Source organism: Xiphophorus hellerii, chromosome 24, assembly GCF_003331165.1.
Source record: "Xiphophorus hellerii strain 12219 chromosome 24, Xiphophorus_hellerii-4.1, whole genome shotgun sequence".
NCBI lineage: Eukaryota > Metazoa > Chordata > Actinopteri > Cyprinodontiformes > Poeciliidae > Xiphophorus > Xiphophorus hellerii.
This window is the reverse complement of record NC_045695.1, coordinates 16,842,984-16,866,498: the sequence shown is the minus strand read 5'-3', so window position 1 is coordinate 16,866,498 and position 23,515 is coordinate 16,842,984. Positions and strand designations below refer to the sequence as shown.

Sequence of the window (23,515 nt, the reverse complement as noted above, 5' to 3'; positions counted from 1 at the left end):
AACTGCTGACACACTCCAGCCACATGAGGTCTAGCATTGTCCTGCATTAGGAGGAACCCAGGGCCAACCGCACCAGCATATGGTCTCACAAGGGGTCTGAGGATCTCATCTCGGTACCTAATGGCAGTCAGGCTACCTCTGGTGAGCACAAGGAGGGCTGTGCGGCCCTCCAAAGAAATGCCACCCCACACCATTACTGACCCACTGCCAAACCGGTCATGCTGAAGGATGTTGCAGGCAGCAGACCGCTCTCCACGGCGTCTCCAGACTCTGTCACGTCTGTCACATGTGCTCAGTGTGAACCTGCTTTCATCTGTGAAGAGCACAAGGCGCCGGTGGCGAATTTGCCAATCCTGGTGTTCTCTGGCAAATGCCAAGCGTCCTGCACGGTGTTGGGCTGTGAGCACAACCCCCATCTGTGGACGTCGGGCCCTCATACCATCCTCATGGAGTCGGTTTCTAACCGTTTGTGCAGACACATGCACATTTGTGGCCTGCTGGAGGTCATTTTGCAGGGCTCTGGCAGTGCTCCTCCTGTTCCTTCTTGCACAAAGGTGGAGGTAGCGGTCCTGCTGCTGGGTTGTTGCCCTCCTACGGCCTCCTCCACGTCTCCTGGTGTACTGGCCTGTCTCCTGGTAGCGCCTCCAGCCTCTGGACACTACGCTGACAGACACAGCAAACCTTCTTGCCACAGCTCGCATTGATGTGCCATCCTGGATGAGCTGCACTACCTGAGCCACTTGTGTGGGTTGTGGAGTCCGTCTCATCCTACCACGAGTGTGAAAGCACCACCAACATTCAAAACTGACCAAAACATCAGCCAGACAGCATAGGTACTGAGAAGTGGTCTGTGGTCCCAACTGCAGAACCACTCCTTTATTGAGTGTGTCTTGCTAATTGCCAATAATTTCCACCTGTTGTCTATTCCATCTGCACAACAGCAGGTGAAATTGATTGTCAATCAGTGTTGCTTCCTAAGTGGACAGTTTGATTTCACAGAAGTTTGATTTACTTGGAGTTATATTGTGTTGTTTAAGTGTTCCCTTTATTTTTTTGAGCAGTGTATATAAAACTGCAGAGCTAAGTATGAAACTTCATTAGTGTTGATAAATGCTTAGCTTCCATACTTACTAAGTAAGTAGTTATTTAGTATTTAGCAGTCTAACTAAATTAATTTAATCTGTGACAGTTAGAAGTGATGAATAATCCTCCTGATCGCTGCTAATGTTTGACTTGCAAATGGCGGCCATCTGTTTCTGATTGGTTTATGACTGATAAAAAGGAAGATGGTGAAATGTGTGAATATCTGGTTCTGAGAGGAAACAGAACTAAAGATAAAAATAGAAGTTCAGCTGCTGAGCAGATCACTGTCTGTCCTCGGCCTGCAGAGGGCGCTGCAGCTGTTTTCTCACCAGGAACAGCAGAAACAACAGAACAAAGTTTCTTTTGACTCTTTTATTGGTTTGAAGCTGTTTTCAGGTCAGTGACGACATCAGTTACAGAACCAGAACCTCCAGAACTTCCTGGAAACAAACATTTCTACATAGTTAGAGTGGAGTTAAGCAGATCAATACAGATGTGATTATTGATTAATGCGATCAGTTCATCCTCCATCAGCTTCCTGTCGACTCATCAGTCTGATCAACTCTGACTCCAGGGGGCGCTGCGGCGCCGCCTGGCTCAGCCTGCACCTGCAGGGGGCGCTGTATCCTCCTGTTAGCGATGGTTAGATCCACACTGACACGTCGATGAGGCTGTTACACAAGCTGACTGCAGGGGGCGCCGCGGAGCGCTCAGTGGACACACCACCACATGACCAGCACGGAGGCCAGCAGGCCAATCACAGAGCCCGCTGCAGACGAGGGGGCGGAGTTACACAGGTCGGAGTTGCAGCACCTGAAGGTGAAGCTGGACACCTGGGAGGAATGGACAGGGCCAGAGGTCAGAGGTCAGAGGTCAGGGTACGCAGTCAGCAGGAACCTACCAGAGGACCCAACTGGTTTCCATGTGGTTTCCATGGTAACGGAAAACCTCAACAGGAACCAGAACCAGAGGGTCTCCATGGTGGTTCTGGAAGTTTTTCTGGGTCATTAAATAATCTGAAGGATTTCTGTGTGTAATTACAGGCTGTGACCACAGGAGGGCGGTAGATAGGTCCTGGCAATAATTATATTAATAATAATAAAATAATCTTTTCTTTTTTTATAGTTCTCTAATTTTTTTAAAGCTCTGACTTTTTCAGTTTGTCCTTCAGTTCACCAATAATCGTTCAGTTTTATTATTAATCTAATTCATAATTAAACTATTCTGAAACATTGTAGTGTGTAATTACAGGCTGTGACCACAGGAGGCGCTAGAGAGAGTTTCTGGCAAAAAAGAAAAATCTGAACAATAAAATAATCTTTTGTTTATTAGAGCTGTTTACTCTGTTCCACATCCAGAACCAGAACCAGCTGGACCAGCTAGTGAAGGTTTTAGCATTTTCTCCCTTCTGCTGACTCAGCAAGTTCCTTCATGTTCTGGTACCAGTTTGGTTCTCCAGCAGAACCTTTTTGGTCTGAAAAGCTTCAGGGACCGAGCCAGAACCTGGACCAGATTCCAGAACCAAACTGGTCAGAGGGTAAACTGGTTGGCGTCTGGACGGTGGACCTGGTACCTGGGGGAACATCTGGGCCAGGCGGCTCCGCTCACACTCTGTGTACTTCAGACACTTCCTGTAGGTCATCCCACCTGCAGAACAGCAGACAGCCAGGTGAGAGATCCAGAGCGACACCTGAGGTCCAGAGGGACCGGTGAGGTCCAGAGGGACCGGTGGACGGTACGTACCTCTCTCGACGAGCGTGAGGCAGGCGTCGTCGTAGCTACAGTCTCGCTGCTTGGTGCAGCTGGCGGTGTAGTCCTTACAGCTGTAGCAGCGGATGGCGGACCCTGAAAGCACAGCAGCACACCTGGACGTCACCTGGGGTCCAGTTCTCCATGGGGGGTCAACCTCAGCTCAGGTTCTGACAGGTCATGACTTTCACCTGAAAACTTCCTGAACTCTTTCGAAAGTTCCTGGAAATTCCCAGAAAGTTCTGAAACGTGGCTAAATACAAAGCAAATCATCCCACTGGACTCCGCTGGCGTCTGCTTCATTTGGGCCGATGCTGCCGGGTTCTGCATTACACAATGTTCTCACATATCACTGCAACCCTCAGCTCTCCCAGAGAGCAGGACGAATTTCTACTCAATCTGTCCACATGCAGAGTTCTCAACCAGTCCAGTTGGTTCTCTGGCTGACAGAGCGGATCTCTTGGCTCGTCTTATTCCCAGAATGTCCATCTGGGACCTTCCAGGATTTGGCTGGATGGATGTTGAGCAACAGTCATTTCCACATCCAGCAAATCTGAGTTTCTTCCTGACTTTCAAGGTCAAACTGACTCAGAACAAAACCAGCCAAACTACATAAACATTAACTATTAACATCATTTTGTTCCTCTACAGTTTGTTCCTGGTTCTAAAAGGTTCAGTTGTTCTAAATGTTTCTATGGCCCAACTTGAAGGTTCCTCCAAGGTTCCTCCAGGATTCCTGTAAAGTTTATCTGAACATCCTACAAATGTGTCAGAAAGTTCCAGGAAATTCACATATAGATTCTGGATGTTTCTAAATGGACCCGGACGCTCCAGGGACCCAAAGAATTCTTGGAGAAAGACCCAGAAACCTCCTGCTCTGACCTGGGAGGTTCTGATGGTTCCTATCAGCTTCAACATGAACCAGTCTGGAGAACTGAACCTGTTCCCTAACAGATCTGAACAGAACCAGAGGTCAGAACCAGGACTCAGACTCTGAGGTGCTGCCCCCTAGTGGTCAGACCGCATCGAGTAGATGATTCAAACACATCAGACCTTCAGACCCAGTAGGTTCTGCTGAGGCGTCGGAACCAAATCACCTGACCAGCCATTAGAACCAGACGTACCGAGTCCAACCAGAGAGGAGCAGACCAGCAGGCAGATCACCAGGGAGCGCTTCATCTTCACCTCGGCGCAGCTCAGAGTCTCTCCTACAGACAGAACCAAAACCAGAGAGAACCCGGGCTCAGACAGAACCAGAACCCGGGTTCAGATCAGTCTGAGCAGAACCTCAGCGTACTCACCCAGCAGCAGCAGCAGGACGGTTCTGGTGAGGATGAGGAGCAGAAACTGAGTCTGTGAGGATGATTGAACAGCACAGACTCCGCCCACTGGGAGGAGCCAACGGCACATATTCTGTAAGCTCCGCCCATTGGGAGGGGTCTGTGTTAAAGAGTTCATAAGCCCCGCCCACTGACTGAGGGACATGAAGACTGACAGTCAGGAAACACTGACCCACTGGCAGAGAGGTTCTGAGTCAACAGAACCATCCAGAACCCAAAGTCCGTTTGGTCCCAGGTGAAACCAGATTCAACATGAGATCATGAGCTCAATATTCACACTAACACAGATTCCTGAAGTTTCATCTGGAGCTGGATCATCCCTGGAGAGGAGCAGAACCACGAAATGCTCCGTTAAACGGGCCGGATACATCAGAACCAAACCCGACGCTCCGTTAAACGGGCCGGATACATCAGAACCAAACCCAACGTTCTGTTAAACAGGCCGGCTGCATCAGAACCAAACCCGACGTTCTGTTAAACGGGCCGGCTGCATCAGAACCAAACCCGACGCTCCGTTAAACGGGCCGGCTGCATCAGAACCATGTTTCTGCGTTTGTTTTGTTAGAAGATGCTAGTCAGTCTCTGATTGGCTGAGATCTCCACCAGGATGACAGGATGTCGGCCATATTTGGTCTTTGAAACGTTGGATCTGTGTGTAAAGATGTTGATTTGTTTAGGATGTGGAATTATCCTAAAGTGACGAGTTTTTCCTTCCTTCTCATGTTCTGGGTTAAGTTTCTTTAGCAGCTGTAATTTAGCCTTTAATTAGCAGCTTTAACAGGAGGTTAAAGGTCATCAGGCCGGGCCTTGGACCTGTGACGGCTGCCTTGAGGTCAAACTTTACCTCCACATCCTGTTTAGTATTATTACATTTGTGTTACATTCTTATTGCTTTTCTACTATTTGTGTACATTTATTATGCATTTGAATTTTTGGTGCATTTTTATGATTTATTTATTTGTATATCTTTTGTTTTTTATTTTTAACTATAATTGTTTTTAATATTTTTATGTCTTATTTAGTTGTAATAAGTTTTTTATTACATTTTGACACATTTTCTCTGCTTTATTTTTCTATTTTACTTTTACATTTTATTTAAAACATTTTAAAATTATTTATAAATGCACTTTTTTATTTAGTTTTTTATGTGTATGTTTCTTTTATTTTGATTATTATTTAATGTTTTATTATTTTTATATAATATTTACATGTATTTCATTTTCTGTTTCATTTTTGTTATATTTATAAATATGTGTTATTGTTATGAACTTATTTTATATTTGATCTTATTTTGTTACATTATTTATACTTACGTTTTATTATTTTGTGTTTTTATTATTTTTCTGTTTAATTTTGTGTTTTATCTTCTTGGTGTTTATTATTATGTTATGTTTAATTTTTCTTTCTGTTTTATGTTTTATGGATCTTTAACAGCCAGACCCCAGCAGCCCGGGGTCACGGGGTCATCCTCAGGACAGGCCGTGCCTCTGTGACGGCGCCGTGGAGAAACCGGACCGCGGCTCTGCCTGCGGCCATTTAGCTCAGTCCAGATGCCGGACAGCTGCGGTGTCGGCCGCTGCGGCCGCCCGGCGCCGAACAACGCGCTCAGTGTGAGCGGAGAACAACGGCGGCCGTGTTCCCGGCCACAGAGGACGCTTGTTCCCATTCATCAAACATTTATTCAGAACCTCGTCCAGATCCGCTCCACGATATGATGCCGCTGCGCCCACCGGTCCTCCAGAACCGACCCACAGCCAGCGCTGGAGGTCAGAGACCGGCTGGAGGCGGAGCCTTCTGTCCGTGGAGGTCAGCGACTCCTGAGGGTTTCCACCAAACAGAAAACAAAAACACTCAGCAGGAACAAGATGGTTCCACTGGTTCCTCTGGTTCAAATATGTAGAGACAAAACAAAACTAACCTAGAAAAACGATTGAGCAAAATGTAAGAGCAGCTTAACTCCATAAATCATTAATATTGATGAAAATGTTCTACTTCTACTGGCAGATTATTTCATTTAAAACTCTTTTTCCCATTTTTAAGTTAAATAATAAACAAACTCCTTTATCTTGTTCAGACTTTTGAAGAAATTTCAAGAAGTGAACATTTTTAATATTAATCTCACAATTTCTGAGGCTTTTGGTGGAAATGTAGTCCAGTGTTGGCGCCCCCTGGTGGTCAGAGTCAAACTGAAGCTCTGTCTGAATTTACCTGTCAGGAGTCTCCGGTTCCCAGCTTCTGATTGGTCGGCGCTGCTGGCTGCTGATTGGCTGTCAGGAAGCAGGTGGGAAACAGCAGCCAGGTAATGTGACGCCTTCATTCATCATTGATGAGCAGCAGCTCCTGCCGAAGGAAGGTCCAGTTCTGGTCCAGTTCTGATTCAGTTCTGGTCCAGTTCTGGTCCAGTTCAGGTCCAGTTCTGGTCCAGTTCTGGTTCAGTTCAGGTCCAGTTCTGGTCCAGTTCTGGTTCAGTTCTGGTCCAGTTCTGGTTCAGGTCTGGTTCAGGTCTGTTCCAGTTCTAGTCCAGTTCTGGTCCAGTTCTGGTCCAGTTCTGATCCAGTTCAGGTCCAGTTCAGGTCCAGTTCTGGTCCAGTTCTGGTCCAGGTCTGGTCCAGTTCTGGTTCAGTTCAGGTCCAGTTCTGGTTCAGGTCTGGTCCAGTTCTGGTCCAGTTCAGGTCCAGTTCTGGTTCAGGTCTGGTCCAGTTCTGGTCCAGTTCAGGTCCAGTTCTGGTCCAGTTCAGGTCCAGTTCTGGTCCAGTTCAGGTCCAGTTCTGGTTCTGGTTTCTTGGGTTCAGGTCAGAATAATTCGGTCTAATTCATCAGCCTCTGTTGTTTCGTCTCTCCAGAAGAAAACGGATCGAACTCCTGTTCTGGCAAGTGGATCAGAACCGACCCAGCCGGTTCTGGTTCTGCAGAGTGAGTCCTGGAGTTTGATTCTCTGCGGATGATCTAAAGAATCCACCGGATCTCCATGGACCCGAGCCGCACAGGTGAGATCCGTTTTGCTGTTCAGAACCAGGAAGGTCCAGACAGGTTCTGGTTCTGGTCATGAACCCTGAACCTCGTCTGCCAGCTGAACCTGGTCCTGCTGATGTCATCGGTCCAGTCAGTCAGTTCCAATATGAACAGTTCTTTTGTTGTTCTCTGAACAGAACCCATGACTGAGGCCCGTCTGTCCATCTACAGAACCGCCATGAAGGTCCGATCTCTGCAGAGGTTCTGCCACAGTAAGACTCACTGGTTCCTTCCCAGTTCAGACCTGCACCAGTCAGAGTTCACCGGCAGTCCAGTTCAGTTAAACCAGTTCCTAAACTGACTGACTGCGTTCATTTATGCTTAAAGGAATGTGTTCAGGTCATGAATGAACTTGTTCATTGTAACCAGAACTAGTTCACTTTGCTGATATGGGTCAGTTCACTCTGAAGTGACTGGTTCATCAGGAATGAACAGGTTCAATGAATCAGTTCATAAATGATTCAGTCTTTAAAGTTCCATAAGTTCATCTCATCATGATTCAGTGACAGTTCATTAAACATGTTCAGTTCACCTTTAATGAACTGAGTGAATCAGTTCATATCAACATGAACTGATTCAAGTGAATGAATCACTGAAGGAATCGGTTCAATTTAATAAATCAGTGAATGAATCAGTTCATATTAATGAATCAGTTGACCTTGTGACCTGTCTTTCTGTTCCAGTGGACGCCGTCTTCATTCAGCACATCGCAGCAGCCTTCCAGCTGGTGGGCGGGGCTAACCCAGCAGCCTCCCAGCTGGTGGGCGGGGCTAACCCCAGACGTGACGCCATGTTGAACAGGGAAAGCGTGTTGGCGGTTCTCAACAGGATGTTTAATTGCGCGTCCCAGGAAGTGACTGCGGCGGCCTCAGAGGAGACGGGCAGTCTGCTGTTCAGGCTGTTTGACCGGTCCGTTTGATCAGCCACAGGTCCGGTTCTGGTTTCTAGACAACTGGGCTGATTCTGGACCTGCTGTGTTTCAGAGAGGGGACCGGTCAGGTGTCGGCCCGGTCTCTGCAGACCGTTCTGGTCGCTCTGTCTGCAGACAGCTTGCTGGCCAAATACAGGAGTGAGTATCTACCAGAAAACTGATATGAACCAGAACCATCCAGAACCAAATGGACCTGGATGGTTCTGGCTCTGTCCTGCAGGTCTGGTTCGTCTGTCAGGAGACGGCTCTGGATCCGTCACCAGGTCTGCACTCAGCTCTCTGCTGCAGGACCTCAGCAAGGTAGGACTACATTTCCCATCATGCCTCAGTGCTCCAGCTCTCTGACCACTGAGTGTTCAGGTTCCTGCGGCGGTCCAGGAGCAGGAAGTGTTTGGCAGCGTGGAGGCAGCAGTCACTTCCTGTTTTAACCAGGTGAGGACACACAAACGCTTTGCTGCAGGTGATCCTGACCTCACCTGACCTCACCTGTCTGCAGGGCGGGGCTCCAGCAGTGAGCCAATCACATCTCCTCTCGTGGCTGAAGAGCGAGCCCCGACTGTTGCTATGGTTACCAACTCTTTACAGACTGTCGGCCAGTCAGAAGGTGAGCCACGCCGTCCGCTGCCACACCTGTAAGGCCTTCCCCATCGCCGGGCTCAGGTGAGTCTGATCGGCTGGACCAGGTGAGGACTGAGAGTCGCTCAGGTGAGACTGAGTCCAGAACCGCTTCATGTCCGTGCTCAGGTATCGCTGCAGGAAGTGTGTGAACGTCCAGGTGTGTCAGGACTGCTTCCTGAACGGCCGGCAGACCAGGAAGCACAAAACACACCACCCAGTGGTCGAGTTCTGCACTCAGGTGAGGTCAGACAGGTGAGGTCAGTCAGGTGAGGTCAGACAGGTAAAGTTAAAGTGATCCACCTTTGTTTCTGTAATCAGCCCACCTGGAGAGAGTCTCTGTCCTCCTTGGTGCATAATGCTCGTCATGCCCTGTTGCCACGGCGACACACTCACAGAGAAGCTGATAGGACGAGTGTCCTGACGTGGGCGGAGCCAGCAGAGACCCAGAACAGGTGAGAGAGCGCTGCAAGGTGAACCTGTGTGGTCCGGTGTTGAAACGTTCTGCCTGCAGAGCTCCGCCCACCTCTGATGCTGCGACGCTACCGGCTGCCTCGGCGCGCTCTTCCTCCTGTGATGAAGAGGAGGCCCGGGACGCCGCGGTGCAGGCGTCTCCTCCTCTGTCCTCATCCAAGTCTCTGCAGACGGATGAGGCTCCGCCCCCCCAGCAGGTGAGGCGGCTCCAGGTGAGCCATAGACAGTGTCAGGCGGTGTAATGACGTGTCCATCCTGCAGGGGGCGGCGCTGCTGACTGAAGTCAGGAACCTGCAGCGAGATAAGTGGTGAGGCTGGAACCAGCACCGTCCCAGTATGGTCTGTACCAAGGTCTAACTGGTTTGAACTGGTCCCACAGGTTGCTGGAGCAGCAGCTGGGGGCGTGGCGCCTCACCGTCCAATCAGACCAGGGCATCCTGGAGGACCGCTGCTCTGAGATGGAGGTCACCATGGCAACGATGAGGCAGCACAACGAAAGGCTGCAAGACATGCTCAACCAGGTAGCTGTGACTAGCAGCTGGGGGACAGGTGCATCATGGGAGCTGTAGTTTATGCTTGGTTCTTCTGCGTCAGGCTCTGAGAAAGATGGAGGCTCAACAACACGCCAACAACACGGATCACACTGAGGGAGGAACATCCACGCCGACCTCTGACCCTCCAACCGACGACGAGGAAGAGGAGGAGCTGATGAAGGATGGGGACGAATGGAGCCTGAATGAGCCTCAAACGCCATCTCCCACAATTCCACACAAATCCAGTCTGTCACATGATGAACAGGAGGAGGGACCGCCAGAGGACCGTCAGCCAATAGGACGACAGGAATCACTAAAAGACCGTCAGCCAATAGGACAACAGGGAGACCCTGAGGAGGCGGGCCTACAAACAAATGTCACCTGTCTGTCAGATGCAGAGGATTCTGGGACTTGTAGTCCTGAAGTCTTGCTGCAGCAGACTGTGGACAGACTGAAGACGGAGATGGACGGGATGAGAGACAGAAACACAGGTGAGACACAGATGATCAGATAAATCATGCAGGTGAGACAAGAGAAGAAGACAGGTGAGCCACAGCTGAGACAGACCGACACAGGTGGACCACCTGTCTCACCTGCCAGGTGTTATCTGCTGTTTGTCTGCTTCCAGGTGAGAGCGTGAGGGCGGAGCTAGCGGCGGCAGCGGAGCAGGTGGGGGACGCGGTGTCCCGCCTGGTGGACGCTGTGAGGACAAACTGAGCAGGCGTGGCTCTTAGAAAACGTTTTATTCAGGACCAACATTTAAACACGCAGGTAGAAAAGGTAAAAACATGGCCACCCGTTAAACTGGTGAGAGTACGGAGACACAGAGCTGCCGAACGCTGAACAGTAAACAATGATGTCAATAAGTATGTCTCCATGGCAACAAACATGTAGCTGTACTGGTTTCCATTCTGTAAAAACATTTAGCTTATGAAATTATTAAAACAGACCATAAAGAAAATAATTTATTTTGTCAGCCATTCTTTACAGCGAAGAGGAAATGATCTTTCTTCTTATTGCACAGTGGACTTTTCTGTAGTGTCAGATGAACACCTGGTGAAGGTCTACACCTGTCCAGGTGTAGCGGTGTCCTTGTGGCTCCAGTCCGTCCTGCTACCTGCCCCCCCTCTCGCAGCCGCGCCCCCTCTGGCTCCGCCCCCTGCGGGGAGCCGGGAGGGCGTGGCCTGTGGAGCTGAGGCGCTTCCTGCTGGGTGCTGCTCGTCGTAGCCCCTCCCTCCTGGGCGGAGGGAGCAAGGCTTGAATCCTGGTCCTTCGTTGGGAGGGTGGGGGGCGTGGCCTGCCGCCCCTCACTCTCTCGGTGGGCGGAGTCCGAGGAACCCTTCCTGTCCTCCTGACCGTCTCTGTCCCAGAGTCTGCACTGAGCGCGCTCATCAGGGCCGCGTCGCCTTTAGGCCCCTCCCCCGGCCGGCGGTCCATGTTGAGGTCAGGACTCAGACTCCGGAACAGCTGACGGACGCACGGCGGCGGCTGGCCGGAGGGGGCGGGGCCTCTGGGTCTCAGTAAAGTCTGTGGAGGGTTTCTGAGGATCTGATTGGTCCCCGGCTCGTAGAACTTAACAGGAAGTCTTTTATACTTGACCTTTAGCCTCTGCAGGTCAACAGGGCGCCGCCTCCTTCTGCAGCGCTTGGGGGCGGAGTCTCCAGGTGTGGCGCCAGCAGAGCAGGACGGGGAGCAGAGCAGGTAGACCAGCGAGGTGCGGGGCTGGACAGGAGTAACGATGCTGGAGTAACACGCAGGCAGCGAATGCCACGCCTGCGACTCAGGGGTTCTCTCATTGGCTGCAGGGAGGCTGGTGGGCGGAGCCTCTGAGGACAACTGATGGACAGTGGGGATAACCAATCGTAGCGTCTGAGTGCCGTGACTCACTTTGACCACCTGAAAGGACAAAACCAGGTGAGGCGTTTGTTTCCAGGAGAGAAAATCAGACACAACCCCGTCCTGCTCACCTGACACCTGGACGCCACTCTGAAGCTCCGCCTCCTCTTCCTCATCCTGACACAAGCAGAGTCATCATCATCCTGGTCCACCAAGGGTAGAACACCTGTGTCTGGCTCCGCCTCCTGGGCCTGAAGGGCCTTCTTCCTTCTCCTCCTGCCAAACCTGAGGGAAACAGATCACCTGAGATTACCTGAGATCACCTGAGATTACCGAATCATCTGAGATGACTACCTCATCTCAGACTAATGAACTGCTCCAGATTAAATGTTTAGACCAGTAGATGACCACACACACCTGTTTACCTGAGAACAGGTGAGCTGAAAAGCTAACAATTAGGAACGAATGTAAAGATGTTCACCTTTCATCAGGTGAGTTAACAGGTGAACAGGTGTTGTTACCTGGCCAGCGACTCTGTGTCGAAGTAGCAGATGAATCTGCCCCGTCTGAACTGCTGGACCAGCCTCTCCACGCGGGCCTCGTCCTCCTGCTCGATCTGGGTCCAGGTCTTCCCCCTGAAGGATTCTGGGATATGCTGTGGGACCGGCAGGACGTCCTCTATGGGGACGTCCCAGAAGCCCTGGTCCTGCTGGACCGCCCCGCCCAGCAGGGCGCAGTCCAGCTGGCTGGAGTACACCTGGTCCTCCATGTCCACCTGGACGTCCATGAGGCGGCCCAGGTCCCGCCCCTCTGTCTGGCTCACCTGGACAGGTGGGTCAGCTCTCTGGAAAACCACCTGCTGAGCAGAATCACAGTCAGAACCTGGAGAAACAGAACCAGCCCCAGACCCCTATACATACCTGTACAGGTTTGTCCCAGTCCTCACTCTGCGTTTCCATGGAGACAGGAAGGCTGAGATGGAGGCTCTCTGTCTCCTCCTGCTGGTGGTGAGGTGAAGTGACGCTGTAGCAGCACATCTGGATCACCTGGGAGGGTTCAGAGGGGACAGGTCAGGTGACATCAGCTCTGCGTCTGATTGGCCGGTTAACCCCAGCTCTGCACACCCACAAACAATGCTCCAGAACATGAAACAAACTTTTAATTAATATATTTTCACTTCTATTTATTATTCATTTAGCATAAATGCCTCATATCTTGGTGGAAATTACTTTATTAATCTGATGTTCAGCTATTTATATATTTTTTAAATTACATTTATTAGATTCCATTGTTTTCATCACCTTCCCTCCACCTCTCTAGCGCCCCCTGGAGGCCCCCACTGTGAAAAACCCTGGGTGAACCACCAACCTCTTCAATGGTCTGCTCCACCGGGTCGCTGTGGGCGGAGAACGCCTCCGCCTTCTGGACCGCCCTCCTCTCCCTCTGCCAACTCACAAAGGGCCTATGGGGCCTCAGGTCTGAGCAGAACCGGGCCCTTGGTCCAGATGCAGTTTGGATCTTTGCCTCTGCAGGAGCCTGGAGCTTCTGGCTGGTGTTCGGGTCCAGCTGAGCCGGGCCCCGGGGGGCCTGAGTGGAGGATGAAGAGTCACTGGGTTTCCTCCGGTTGGTCTTCCTGTGGGCTTTTCTGTGGACAGCGGGCGAAGCCTGAGGCTGAGGAGGCGGAGCCGGAGGCTGAGGGGGCGTGGTTTGGTGCGGAGGGGGCGTAGCCTGAGGCTGAGGGGGCGGGGTGTTTGTGCAACGGGGCGGAGGAGACGCCTGTCCTTCGTCCTGCCTGTGCTGGCTGTCTGATTGGCTGTGGAAGCTATGTTCTGTTTCCTGATTGGCTGGCTGACAGGACGCGTCATCAGAGCTGGGCAGGTGTTCTCGAGTGCCTAGTGACTGGCCGTCTCCGTCGGAGGAACAGAGTTCATCAAGCTCCGCCTTCGGCAGCGGGGGGGCGGAGACAGACGGCAGGTCGGCGTGGGATGGCCTGGCGGACCCAGACGGACAGGTTACCCATAGCAACAGCTGTGCTGTTGAGTTAGTGGAGCTGTTTGTTTTGCTTACCTGGTGTCGCCATAGCGATGCGGGTGGTGCTCCTGGACGTCCCGCAGGAAGCGCTCCAGCAGCGTCAGCCTGCTCTGGTTGCCCCTGGCGATGGACACAGGGGCGGAGCCTCTGGCGGACGCCCGGACAGAATCCAGGTGTCTGAGGCTGGACAGGTGCTGTGTGGGACACATGGTGATGATGTCATCAGGAGCCGGAGTGAGGCCGGACTCGGTCTAAACTCAGGTGTTCCTGTACCTGGTCCAGGCTGGTGTAGAGGACTCTGCAGTAACCACAGTAACCCTGCCTGCTGGGCTCACACCTGGATGGACCGGGCTCTGGCTCCACCCACATCCTGCCAGACAGACAACACCTACAGCTCACCTTTACTGATAACTGTCTCTGATTGGTTACCAGAAGAGCTAACAGGTAAGCTCACCTGCTGGGAGGCTCTGCCTCCTTCTGGTTACCTTCATCAGACATCCTGATGGCACACCTGGAACACACACGCCTAATAACACACCTGCACATGGTGAACACACACATCCACACATCCACTCACCTGGAGGTGGCGCAGTCAAAGGGTCTGTCCAATCAGAGCGCTCCATGCTGTAACTAACAGCAACGAGGCGGGAGCTCCAGAGTCCATGAGCCTGAAGGGGAAGCAGACGCCACACTGGTTGCTATGGTGATGCTGCCTCTGCACCTTCTTAGAACCGTGTTTAAACCCGGCGTGACGTCAAACCCATCCGAACTGTTCTGGTGGACCCTGATCTGCAGCAGAACAGTTACCTCCTAAAAGAGCTCAGGAGGTTCTTTACACTGGACCCGGTACCGATACATATCACTATGGTAACATGGATTATTCAGCCTGGATTAACACCTGCCGCTACTGAGTTTTCAGTTACCTGTCTAACTCTAATCCAATCAAAGCACCGCTCTCCTCGCTGCTGACCAATTATACGCCAGATGATTTCCTTCAAACCAATCATAGTTTAGCTCTATGTATTTCGAACCAATCAGCTTGCACTTCTTGCTGAAATAGTAACCCATGTCTAGTCAATTAAAGTCTCGGTTCCGTATTCTGGGTCCAACTAGGGACTAACCCGGGTCGTTTTGAACCGTGACAACAAAGATGCTGACGTGTCACAGCGGTCAGCTTCCGGTTAGCTATGTTGTTAGCCGATTAACTCCTGAGCTTAACGGCAGCACGGAACCCGTCAGCGGCGGTCCGGTCCCGTCACTGCCGCCTAGAATCACTGACTGTCGGGTTCTTTTACCTGCAGCAGGTCGATGGTTGCTGTTTTTACGGATTATTTATCTTCTTCCGCCGAGCGGTGCTCCACTGCTGTTTAGTTTCCGGTCCAGTCTTCTTCTGCTCCATGTGGAGCAGAGCTCCTTAAACTGCATCGCCACTAGCGGCCAGATAGAGGAACTGCAGCCTCAAGAGTTAAGCACGAAATACACCAGAACTTAAGGTGATAAAGTCACTTCATCATTCATATTAAACTGGAGAAATGTAATATTTATAAATGTAAGTGTTTCAACCATCATTGTTTCAATTTTAAAGCTGGAGTAAATATTTCCCCTGAGATTAAAGACTCAACAGCTGTTTTATGCCAAGTGCTTTTTATTAAACATGATTAACTCAGATCTTATTGAAAGCTGCTACATCCATGGACTGGACAAAGTCCTCGAAGGCTGTGATCTTCTCCTCCAGGATGTCTGTGCCCACCTGCAGCAGGAAAGACTCGGTCAGACCTCAGGAAGACACTCAGAACCAACCAGGCGACGAGCTGCAAGCATCTCACCTTGTCGTCTTCCACCACGCAGCTGATCTGGAGCTTCTTGATGCCGTAGCCCACTGGGACCAGCTTGGCTGCACAGATCACACCATGGGTTGGTTATTACCCGTCAATAAAACAGTTTAACGTTTAATGGATCAATGTGAACAGTTTCTGCAGTGGTCAGATCAAAGAGTGTCCATCAGTCTTCAGCCGAAAGATGGTGAGATGGATCATCAGCTGTGCAGAGTAGCTACACCTAGTCTGGGTACTGTGTGGTACTGGGTTGGAGGTACTGGTCCCAGTACTGTGTGTGTCCTCTTACATTGTCCCCAGACCAGCCCGTCCATCTCGATGCTGCGGACACACTCCTCCAGCTTGGCCATGTCCGTCTCATCGTCCCATGGCTTCACGTCCAATAGGAGCGACGATTTAGCGATGAGAGCGGGCTCTAGTTGAAGGAGACAGACATAAAAATCAGTTGCCAAGGAAACCCCACCATGCTGCTCTCTGATTGGTGGAGACTCGTCAGGTAAACAGCTCTCCATCAGGCAGTCAGCCGAAAGATGGTAATTGGTTACTCATCATTCAGAGCCACGTGGGTGGATGGTGATGACGCCTCACCAGTCATGTGATCAGTGAGGTGTCCTGTGATTGGTTGAGTGACGTACTTTTTGCTTTCTTGGCGGCGTACTCGGCCAGGCGCTGCTCCTTCAGCTTGGTCGCCTCAGTGTCTTCCTGAAAGGCAAAGATCAGAGTTGAACTCCAAACCTGAGCTCACCTGTGACCTCACCGTGACATCACAGCATCCTCACCTCCTCGTCAGAACCAAACAGGTCGATGTCGTCATCGTCGTCGTCTTTGGAGGCGGCGGGGGCGGAGCCTGAGGTGGCGTCGGCCACTCCCACAGGGCCATACTGCCCCAGAGGTCTCTTCACACCTGGGAGGCTGACAGCCACGAAGCGTTGGTCACACCTGTGCACTCTGACCCGAGGATGACGACGACGATGGGGGCGGGCTCACCTGTTCTTCTGGCTCTGGTACGACTTGATGTGGTTGTACCACCGCAGGGCGTGGCACAGGTCTGCTGGGGGCGGGGCCGAGAGGACCTCAAAGACCGCCACGTCAGCCTGAGAGGGGACAAACCTGTGGGGGACAGGGTTACCATGGTTACAGATGAGTCAGCTGATCTCTAAAGTTGCATTTCCCAGTTTTATTGGGGTCCAGACCTGGACCACTGGACCACTTAGGCTTGGTTAACCTGGACTGGAGAGGATTAATGGACCAGAACCAGAACAGAACAGACCAGAACCAGATGCTAGACTTAGACCCGATTTGTAGTCTCAGTCATATTACAACTCCTAAGCTTGTTTCTATTGTCTCTGGTTCTGAGTTTAGAACCGACTTTAGGTCCAGGATGAGCGTCCAGAACCTACAGCAGCCACTGCGCAGCCGCAGAGAGGCTGTTAGCACCATGTGACCGCACAGTGCGCCACATTAAACCCAAATAAACCGAATATTTTGTTCGAAACTATGAAGTCCATTAATCTGCCATCAGCTTTCATACGTTTATATAAAACCATGAACACTTCCGGCTCCATGGAGCTTTAATGCAGCTTAATTTACCGCCGGAACTGAAGCTAACTGTTAGCCACGAGCTGAGCCAACATGGCGGCAGCCTCGCTGAACCCTGCAGGAGATTCTACCGGGAGGTTCTGCCGGGTTCTGCTGGACTCACCCTTCGATGTAGCTCCGGTCCGACAGGAAGTCGTTGAGGACTTTGAGTCCGGAGGCTGATTTCAGGTCACCGAAGCCCATGATGGAGCTGAAGAACCAGAGAAGAAGAAGGAAGGAGCAGCCGGAGGAAGAAGGAAGGAGGAAGAGGAGGGAGGAGGATTTATAGCCGGACCTGACTCCTCCTCAGTGGATTCTGCTCCTCCTCCTTCAGGGGTCCAGCAGGGTCTTCCATAAATTACAATATGTTTTATTCATGTCACAGATTTATTCTGGTGGCTCCAGAGAGAATAAAACTCCTAAATAAGTTTATAATATCACATAAAACCCATTAAAATTATTTAAACCCTCCACATGCAGACAGCAACACCTGGAGGCCAGTCTCAGTATCCAACTCAGTGGGAAATTAAGTGGAAGGAAGAACTGCCTAAGACTGAAGCAAATGCTATGAGGTACAGTGAACCCTCGTTTTTCGCTGCGGTTACGTTCCAAAAAGAACCGTGATAGGCGAAATCCGCTAAGTAATAACTTTTTTCTTTTTTTTTTACAATTATTATACAATAAAATACTCCATAATACATTGAAACCAAAGAAGAAAACATTTTTACAGGCCCAAACATTTGTTTAACAAATAAAAAGTACTGTATAAACTTTTTTTTTTTTTTTACAAATAACTACTGTACTGTAAAATAATAATTTTAATCATCAATACGAACTGAAGGCGGATTCCCGTGCCCCAATTGTGGAGATCAGCACCGCCCCACCGCGACCTGAGTCATTGGATTAGAACGGGAGGAAATAAAAAATGATTATGAAAAAAAACAAAACAAAGTACAGTAGGACAAATATTGACTCTCGTCTATTTCACTGCTCTTCTGACTGAGCCGCTGCAGCCTGACTTCTCTCTGTAGCGGTTTTTTCTTCTAAAGCCCGCGGTGCAGGTATGTTTTATCGACAGAAGAACATAGTTATCGGTTGTTGTCGCTCTTTTTTCTTCTGGGCAAAAAGATTCTTATAAACCGACATGCCACCATCGATTATGTTAAATATGGCAAGCTGTTTTACGTACGTGTACATATTAAACCGCAACGTTGTTGACACACAGGTAGAGAAGAAGTGGAGAGACTGTTTAGCCAATCAGAATGCAGAACACGATGCAAATCTGTGAAGCAGTGAGACCGTGAAAGGTGAACCGCGATATGACGACGGTTCACTGTTTTCTCTTCAATGATTCATGGAATGATTATTACAGACGCAGCAGAAAACAGGTTTTCTTTGACAGCCTGATTTCCATATTTATCATCAACATGGCGACACGACTTCCTGCTCAGCCGCTCTCACCTGTTGCTGACTCCTCAGCAGGCCAGGTGTGTCAGAACAGGAATGCAGTCAGATCTGCCTATTGGTCACATGGGCAGCAGCGAGGGCTGCTATTGGCTGTCATTCAGAGAAGGTCGGCTGCACCTGAAGGCCACCAGAGATCCAGTCAGACTGATTCCAGAGCTGCAGAGTGATGGGTCAGGGCAGATCCACCTGCCCTCAGGTGAGTCCCTTATTTTCCTCTGTTTTGCTGACTGTTGGATCCGGTTCTAACCTTCATCTGGGCCAGAACCAGAACCAGCTTCATTAAATGGAGCTGATTTAATAAACCAGGTGGTTCCATTAAGCTCACCTCTGCTGGTCAGGAGTTAGGAAAACCTCAAAGCTCAGGGACACGACCACTTACCGCCTGTCCAGAACCTCTGGGCCCGCTCCATCAGGAGGACCAGACTGATGGACGTTCGTCCCTTACAGGATGTCAAAGAGAAGACCAGAAGAAGAAAACAAGGCCTGAAAGAATCAAACGTTTTGAACGTTTCCTCATCCGGTTCTGATCCAGAGCTGCTGGAACCCAGAAATGTTTCCAGTCCTGATTTAAAGGAACCAACAGGTTCTGAACATCTCAGGTTTTCAGGGAGTTTGATGGTCCACATTTAATTTACCATTAAAGGAACCAAAGTGCGGTTCAGGGACCATTTGTGGCCCTTGAAGTAATTTTGCGCGGTCCATTGATCACAAATGAACCGAAGCAGAAAAACACTTATTATTATTTTTAAAGGGCGGGTTTCTAATGACTAATTTATATCTTCTTAACTGCAGCATTGTACGTAGTGTTTTCTATTATTAGTCATGTTTTGTTTTAAGATCTTAGTAGATCACAAACATCCAGTGACTCTCTACTCAGAACCAGACGTGGCTGAAAACACAAAAAGTTTTTCAATTCAGTTCTTTCATTCATTGCAGAGAATCGACTAAAAACATTTCTTTCCTTTAATACAGCCAACGTCTGAGACTTTGTTTTGTTCTTGATGCCACCAGTATATCTTAACTAAGGCGAAAGGTTGAGTAGCTACAGCCTTTCCTCTGCCTACATCACCCAGAATGCTGTGCAGTTCTGGATCTGATGTCTATTGTGATATTTATTGTTATTGATTAATTATCCAGCTCTGATAGTTCACAGAGGAACAGTTCTTCTTCTCCTTTTCTTTCCAATTGATAAACCATCTCATGATCCTGAAGGTGGAACTCCTCTGGTTCTGGTTCTGGTTCTGGTCTAAATCTCCTCTGGGATCCAGACTAGAAGACTTTAGCCATCTGGATTTCTTCAGCACCAGAACCAACTGAGTGTTAACCTGAAGCCTGTCCTCCTCTGTCCAGGTGTTGATCATGGGTCTGGACTCTGCGGGGAAGTCCACCCTGTTGGCCCAGATCCTGACCGGACAGGTGAGTGTCAGAACACTGTGAGGGTCAGCAGCCCTCAGGTGTTCTCATGAAGCCGTTTACCTTCTCAGACGGTCAACACCTCGCCGACCGTGGGCTTCAACGTGGGAACGCTGGAGCTGAACAAGCAGTCGTCTCTGACGTTGTGGGACATTGGTGGACAGAAGAGCATGAGACAAAACTGGCAGTGAGTAAACGACACCCGGTAGGTGTGTCGCCCTGGCAACCGGCCAAAGGAATAACGGATGTCCTGCAGGTACTACCTGGACGAGTGCAAGGCGTTGGTGTTCGTGGTGGACAGCACCGACGCGGGTCGCATGCCAGAGGCGCAGAAAGCTCTGAAGAGCATCCTGAGCGACGAGAGGCTGCGGGGAGTTCCTCTGATGGTTCTGGCCAACAAGAAGGATCTGCCCAACAGCATGACCATACGGGAGGTAGGGACACTTCAGACGGCGCACACTGAAGAACAGATCATCAACAGAACTAAGAGGATAAATCAGGATTCAGTCGTTTAGGTCCCTGAAAATAAAGAGTCTAATCTTCTCCTCAGGTGTCCAACAAGTTGAACCTGAACAGTTTCACAGACAGAGTGTGGGAGATCCAGGCCTGCAGCGCCACCCAGGGGCTGGGGCTGCAACAGGCCTTCCTGACGGTCAACAAACTGATCAAGAGGAGCTGAGAGGAAATCCACATCTACAGACCGAAACTCGTTTAACCTCAGGATTTTATTTATACAGATTAATAAAAGTTTTAGTGATGATCCAGCTGTGATTTGTTCCTTCCTGCTACAAAATCATTTCTGTCACCAGTCTGAGAAAATGATGAGCTCAAACAGTGAAAGGCTGTAGATCATCGTCTACAGCTTCTTCTTCTTCTGGGCCGTCCTTCTGTCTTCTTTCACTGCATGAAGACTCTGGAGACACAACCAGGACTGGACCAGGAGCAGAACCGGGACCAGGACCCACAGTCCATTAAAGAAGACCAGGTAGACCCACAGGTAGAGCGGGTTGGACGTGTCCAGGTGAGGACTGCCCAGCAGCCAATCAGGACAGAAGGTCATCCAGCCGCCGTACAGCTCGCACACGCTCAGTGTGATCTGCAGGAAGTGTCTGAAACACGTTTCAGGGTCAGTACATGTCCATCACTACGAGCTGATACAGGTCATCATGTGGCCGTCTGGTCAGAATCAGACTGATTTAACGGCCCAGTTAAGATCATGTGGTTGACCCACATGAAGCATTAAGAATAAAAACTGGATGAAAAAGAAACAGAATAGACGTCAACATGGTAAAATCTGATAATAAAATGTTTCAGGGCTCAATTTAATCTGAAAACCAAAGAATAAAAACCAGTCTAACAGGTTTTAGCAGCACTGGATGTACTGTAGTAGTACCTGTGGTACTTCATTAGCATACTCTGCAGTACTTTGATTCTATACCTTGTAACATGTAATACCTGAGTTGTATGGGTAGTGCGTTTTGTACTTTATTACCTGTAGTACTTGTCACTGAGCACTGCATGTATCAGCAGCAGAGCTAGCAGAGAGTCCAGGACCACCGTCAGAATCTCCAAGGAGACGATGTTTGGATCAGAAACCAACCAGCGACTGTCTGCTTTACCGTACTCCTTCCCTACAGGTGAGACAGGTATTTATCCAGAGCAGAGCTGACACAATGTTAAACCATGAAAAAACCTTCAGGTATGTTGAAGGACTGAAAAACTGATTTAGATGTAAAATAATACTCTTCAGTCTCCAGAAAGAGCATTGGTACTGTAGAGTAAGACAGAAGGTGATGAAGGGCCTTCAGTGTTTGTCTGGATTCAGGTCAGAGGCAGCTCTCTGATTGGTTGATGGGTGAAGCTTAGAAACACTAAAGATGCCATTTGCTGCTATGTGTGAGTAACAATATGACACAGAAATACAAAGCAGTACAAGACAGTAACAAAACTCACAGAGTTCAGCCAGAGGACCTTCAGATGTCTCCACTGTCCCAACCAGAGACATGTAAACAAACGGACCCTCCTGAGGACAAAAGGGACAGTCAGCCTGGACAAAGGCAGCTGCACTAACCCAACACTGATGAAGAGACGACTGTCTAATCCTTCAGGACAAGATAGAGTAGCTTTTACCCAACAATCGATTTAGAGATGCTGTTTTAATATTTGATGTTCAGTCCAGATGTTTCTGTCCAGCTGAACAGTGTGGCACAAAAAAACCAAAAGAACAATCAATGGGTGTTTTCACACCTGATCATTCGGTAGCCTCTGTTTGATTAGAGACCAAAACAACAACATTTGTTACATTTTTAGTTGCTGCAGTTCTCTTTCTCAAACCAACCAAACTTTGAAAAACCTGTTCCCCTCCTGGCCTGTGGGGGCGCTGCACCAAAAACCACTAAAGAGAACCACACAGAAACTTCTGAAGAAGACACTGAGCGCAACTTCCTTCCTCACCAAATTTAAACAAAAATGGAGTTGTGTCAGATTTTAGCTGTTGGAGGATTTTTCCTTTTCCTTTGGCTAAAAACCACAAGATTTTCTCCCGCTAGCGCTATGCTAACTCATTTGATTTGTTTTTATTTACCCATAATACCCTGCACTGTAGTCTACTTCCTGCTTTGGAGTGGTCTCCCGTCTGCTTGGCGTTCATATAGGCATTTTCAACTGAACTCATACTGAAGTTTGGAGGACCAGAGTTTGATTACGCGTTCACACCGCCCCAAACAAACCAGACTTTCTAGGCAAATGGACTGGAGTTGGATTAAAGTGAACTAAACCAGGGTTGGTGTGAATGAACCCTAAATATCTGGAAAACAGTGAAATCTTCAAAAGCAGTCCAGAAACCCATAAAACAAAACGAACAACACAAGTACAGTACTGTGACGTCAGTGGAGGAAGACAAGAAGAACCCAAAGAATAGTAAACATTGATCCCAAGTAGAGGACAATACTTAGACAGTTCAAAGGTCAGTTCCTGAAGTGGTGGAGGAAGGATGACACTCAGAGCTAACAGCAGAAAGTGGCTAAATGAGAAGAAACTCCTACCAGCGTCAGGTGGACGATGACATCATAGAACAGCCACAGCAGGATCCACCAGTCCGTCTTGGAGCTCCGCCCACCATACCTGTGTGTGAGGAGGGCAGCCACCAGCAGCTGGAGGCTGCAGCCCAGCAGAGACAACACAGAGACGAGAGAGAGCGTGGGGGGAACCTCAGAGTCCATGGTACCGGAACCACACTGAGTACTTCACAGGAAATACTCAGTACCTTGTAAGCTGCATAAATACTTCAGTTCAGTTGGACCTTCTAATCTTACTGTGCAGGGACTGGACCCAACTCTGGACCGTCCCACTCACTCTGATTGGTCCTTCTGTTTGATATCACCAACCCTGTTCTGTCATTGGCTGCTGAGGAGACCACCCCACTTCCTGTCTCTCCCACATGAGGGCCGTGAACCAAACACAGACTAAAACCAGACCTAGAGTTTCTCCACATAGACGCTCAGATCTACCTGGTTCTGGTTGATCACGGATGTTCCTCTGATTCTAACATTTATCATTTTTATAGCCCTTTTGGTTCCAGAACATCAGAGACAGGAAACACTTGTGTGTGTGTGTGTG

General features: G+C 49.5%; 6 protein-coding genes and 1 long non-coding RNA gene across 11 annotated transcripts; 2 read left to right on the top strand and 5 right to left on the bottom strand.

Moving 5' to 3' along the window:
- Positions 1–1,440: 1,440 nt before the first annotated feature.
- LOC116715716 (CD59 glycoprotein) lies at positions 1,441–4,249 on the bottom strand. Its single transcript, XM_032556342.1, has 5 exons — positions 4,134–4,249; positions 3,957–4,040; positions 2,827–2,928; positions 2,657–2,730; positions 1,441–1,916 (listed from the first exon to the last, which is right to left on the bottom strand). The coding sequence occupies exons 1-5, from the start codon at positions 4,240–4,242 to the stop codon at positions 1,794–1,796; spliced, it is 492 nt and encodes a 163-aa protein (XP_032412233.1). The 5' UTR covers positions 4,243–4,249; the 3' UTR covers positions 1,441–1,793.
- A 1,582-nt stretch (positions 4,250–5,831) lies between these two features.
- Positions 5,832–6,597, bottom strand: LOC116715748 (uncharacterized). The gene is made up of 2 exons (XR_004338243.1): positions 6,381–6,597; positions 5,832–6,090 (listed from the first exon to the last, which is right to left on the bottom strand). It is a non-coding gene; the product is annotated as an uncharacterized LOC116715748 (long non-coding RNA).
- A 263-nt stretch (positions 6,598–6,860) lies between these two features.
- On the top strand, positions 6,861–10,701 carry dytn (dystrotelin). Its single transcript, XM_032556264.1, has 14 exons — positions 6,861–7,159; positions 7,322–7,396; positions 7,868–8,093; positions 8,168–8,253; positions 8,336–8,415; positions 8,476–8,547; positions 8,612–8,775; positions 8,860–8,971; positions 9,052–9,185; positions 9,245–9,401; positions 9,466–9,512; positions 9,584–9,725; positions 9,799–10,228; positions 10,366–10,701. Exons 1-14 carry the CDS (start codon positions 7,141–7,143, stop codon positions 10,452–10,454), a joined length of 1,833 nt encoding a protein of 610 aa, XP_032412155.1. The 5' UTR covers positions 6,861–7,140; the 3' UTR covers positions 10,455–10,701.
- zdbf2 (zinc finger, DBF-type containing 2) lies at positions 10,466–15,006 on the bottom strand. 5 transcript variants are annotated; one of them, XM_032556233.1, is made up of 10 exons: positions 14,900–15,006; positions 14,182–14,272; positions 14,059–14,115; positions 13,878–13,992; positions 13,641–13,798; positions 12,942–13,563; positions 12,494–12,619; positions 12,095–12,432; positions 11,705–11,858; positions 10,466–11,633 (listed from the first exon to the last, which is right to left on the bottom strand). In XM_032556233.1, the coding sequence occupies exons 3-10, from the start codon at positions 14,100–14,102 to the stop codon at positions 10,851–10,853; spliced, it is 2,340 nt and encodes a 779-aa protein (XP_032412124.1). In that variant the 5' UTR covers positions 14,103–14,115; positions 14,182–14,272; positions 14,900–15,006; the 3' UTR covers positions 10,466–10,850. The 5 variants fall into 5 exon arrangements, with proteins under 5 accessions (XP_032412124.1, XP_032412125.1, XP_032412120.1 ...); XM_032556234.1 differs by having other exon boundaries at positions 13,878–13,974; XM_032556229.1 differs by having other exon boundaries at positions 14,059–14,272.
- Positions 15,007–15,231: 225 nt separating this feature from the next.
- eef1b2 (eukaryotic translation elongation factor 1 beta 2) lies at positions 15,232–17,387 on the bottom strand. The gene is given in 8 exon segments (XM_032556324.1): positions 15,232–15,354; positions 15,431–15,498; positions 15,729–15,854; positions 16,075–16,141; positions 16,219–16,351; positions 16,427–16,549; positions 17,142–17,315; positions 17,317–17,387. Coding segments are annotated over 8 exon segments (834 nt in total). The 5' UTR covers positions 17,373–17,387; the 3' UTR covers positions 15,232–15,267.
- A 1,174-nt stretch (positions 17,388–18,561) lies between these two features.
- arl11 (ADP-ribosylation factor-like 11) lies at positions 18,562–20,657 on the top strand. Its single transcript, XM_032556344.1, has 5 exons — positions 18,562–18,680; positions 19,835–19,900; positions 19,969–20,084; positions 20,154–20,331; positions 20,448–20,657. Exons 1-5 carry the CDS (start codon positions 18,651–18,653, stop codon positions 20,574–20,576), a joined length of 519 nt encoding a protein of 172 aa, XP_032412235.1. The 5' UTR covers positions 18,562–18,650; the 3' UTR covers positions 20,577–20,657.
- Positions 20,604–23,468, bottom strand: ebpl (EBP like). The gene is made up of 4 exons (XM_032556333.1): positions 22,942–23,468; positions 21,851–21,920; positions 21,390–21,528; positions 20,604–21,006 (listed from the first exon to the last, which is right to left on the bottom strand). Exons 1-4 carry the CDS (start codon positions 23,116–23,118, stop codon positions 20,754–20,756), a joined length of 639 nt encoding a protein of 212 aa, XP_032412224.1. The 5' UTR covers positions 23,119–23,468; the 3' UTR covers positions 20,604–20,753.
- Between the last annotated feature and the right edge of the window lie 47 nt (positions 23,469–23,515).

What these genes read in the sequence shown, in the direction of transcription:
- zdbf2 (XM_032556229.1), bottom strand. Translation starts at nt 14,165, where the DNA reads ATGTGTGTGTTCACCATGTGCAGGTGTGTTATTAGGCGTGTGTGTTCC. An exon ending in ACTGGGACAAACCTGTACAG is followed by an intron (nt 12,433 to 12,493) that starts GTATGTATAGGG and finishes GATTCTGCTCAG; the next exon opens with CAGGTGGTTTTCCAGAGAGC. An exon ending in GACACAGAGTCGCTGGCCAG is followed by an intron (nt 11,859 to 12,094) that starts GTAACAACACCT and finishes TGTTTCCCTCAG; the next exon opens with GTTTGGCAGGAGGAGAAGGA.
- dytn (XM_032556264.1), top strand. An exon ending in TCTGCAGAGGTTCTGCCACA is followed by an intron (nt 7,397 to 7,867) that starts GTAAGACTCACT and finishes TTTCTGTTCCAG; the next exon opens with TGGACGCCGTCTTCATTCAG. An exon ending in AGGCTCCGCCCCCCCAGCAG is followed by an intron (nt 9,402 to 9,465) that starts GTGAGGCGGCTC and finishes TCCATCCTGCAG; the next exon opens with GGGGCGGCGCTGCTGACTGA.
- ebpl (XM_032556333.1), bottom strand. Translation starts at nt 23,118, where the DNA reads ATGGACTCTGAGGTTCCCCCCACGCTCTCTCTCGTCTCTGTGTTGTCT. An exon ending in TCATCGTCCACCTGACGCTG is followed by an intron (nt 21,921 to 22,941) that starts GTAGGAGTTTCT and finishes TTTTGTCCTCAG; the next exon opens with GAGGGTCCGTTTGTTTACAT. An exon ending in CTCAGTGACAAGTACTACAG is followed by an intron (nt 21,007 to 21,389) that starts GTAATAAAGTAC and finishes AACGTGTTTCAG; the next exon opens with ACACTTCCTGCAGATCACAC.
- LOC116715716 (XM_032556342.1), bottom strand. Translation starts at nt 4,242, where the DNA reads ATGTGCCGTTGGCTCCTCCCAGTGGGCGGAGTCTGTGCTGTTCAATCA. An exon ending in CTCCTCTCTGGTTGGACTCG is followed by an intron (nt 2,929 to 3,956) that starts GTACGTCTGGTT and finishes CTGTGCTTTCAG; the next exon opens with GGTCCGCCATCCGCTGCTAC. An exon ending in TGGCCCAGATGTTCCCCCAG is followed by an intron (nt 1,917 to 2,656) that starts GTACCAGGTCCA and finishes CATTCCTCCCAG; the next exon opens with GTGTCCAGCTTCACCTTCAG.
- arl11 (XM_032556344.1), top strand. Translation starts at nt 18,651, where the DNA reads ATGGGTCAGGGCAGATCCACCTGCCCTCAG. An exon ending in CCCAGATCCTGACCGGACAG is followed by an intron (nt 19,901 to 19,968) that starts GTGAGTGTCAGA and finishes TTACCTTCTCAG; the next exon opens with ACGGTCAACACCTCGCCGAC. An exon ending in AGCATGAGACAAAACTGGCA is followed by an intron (nt 20,085 to 20,153) that starts GTGAGTAAACGA and finishes GATGTCCTGCAG; the next exon opens with GTACTACCTGGACGAGTGCA.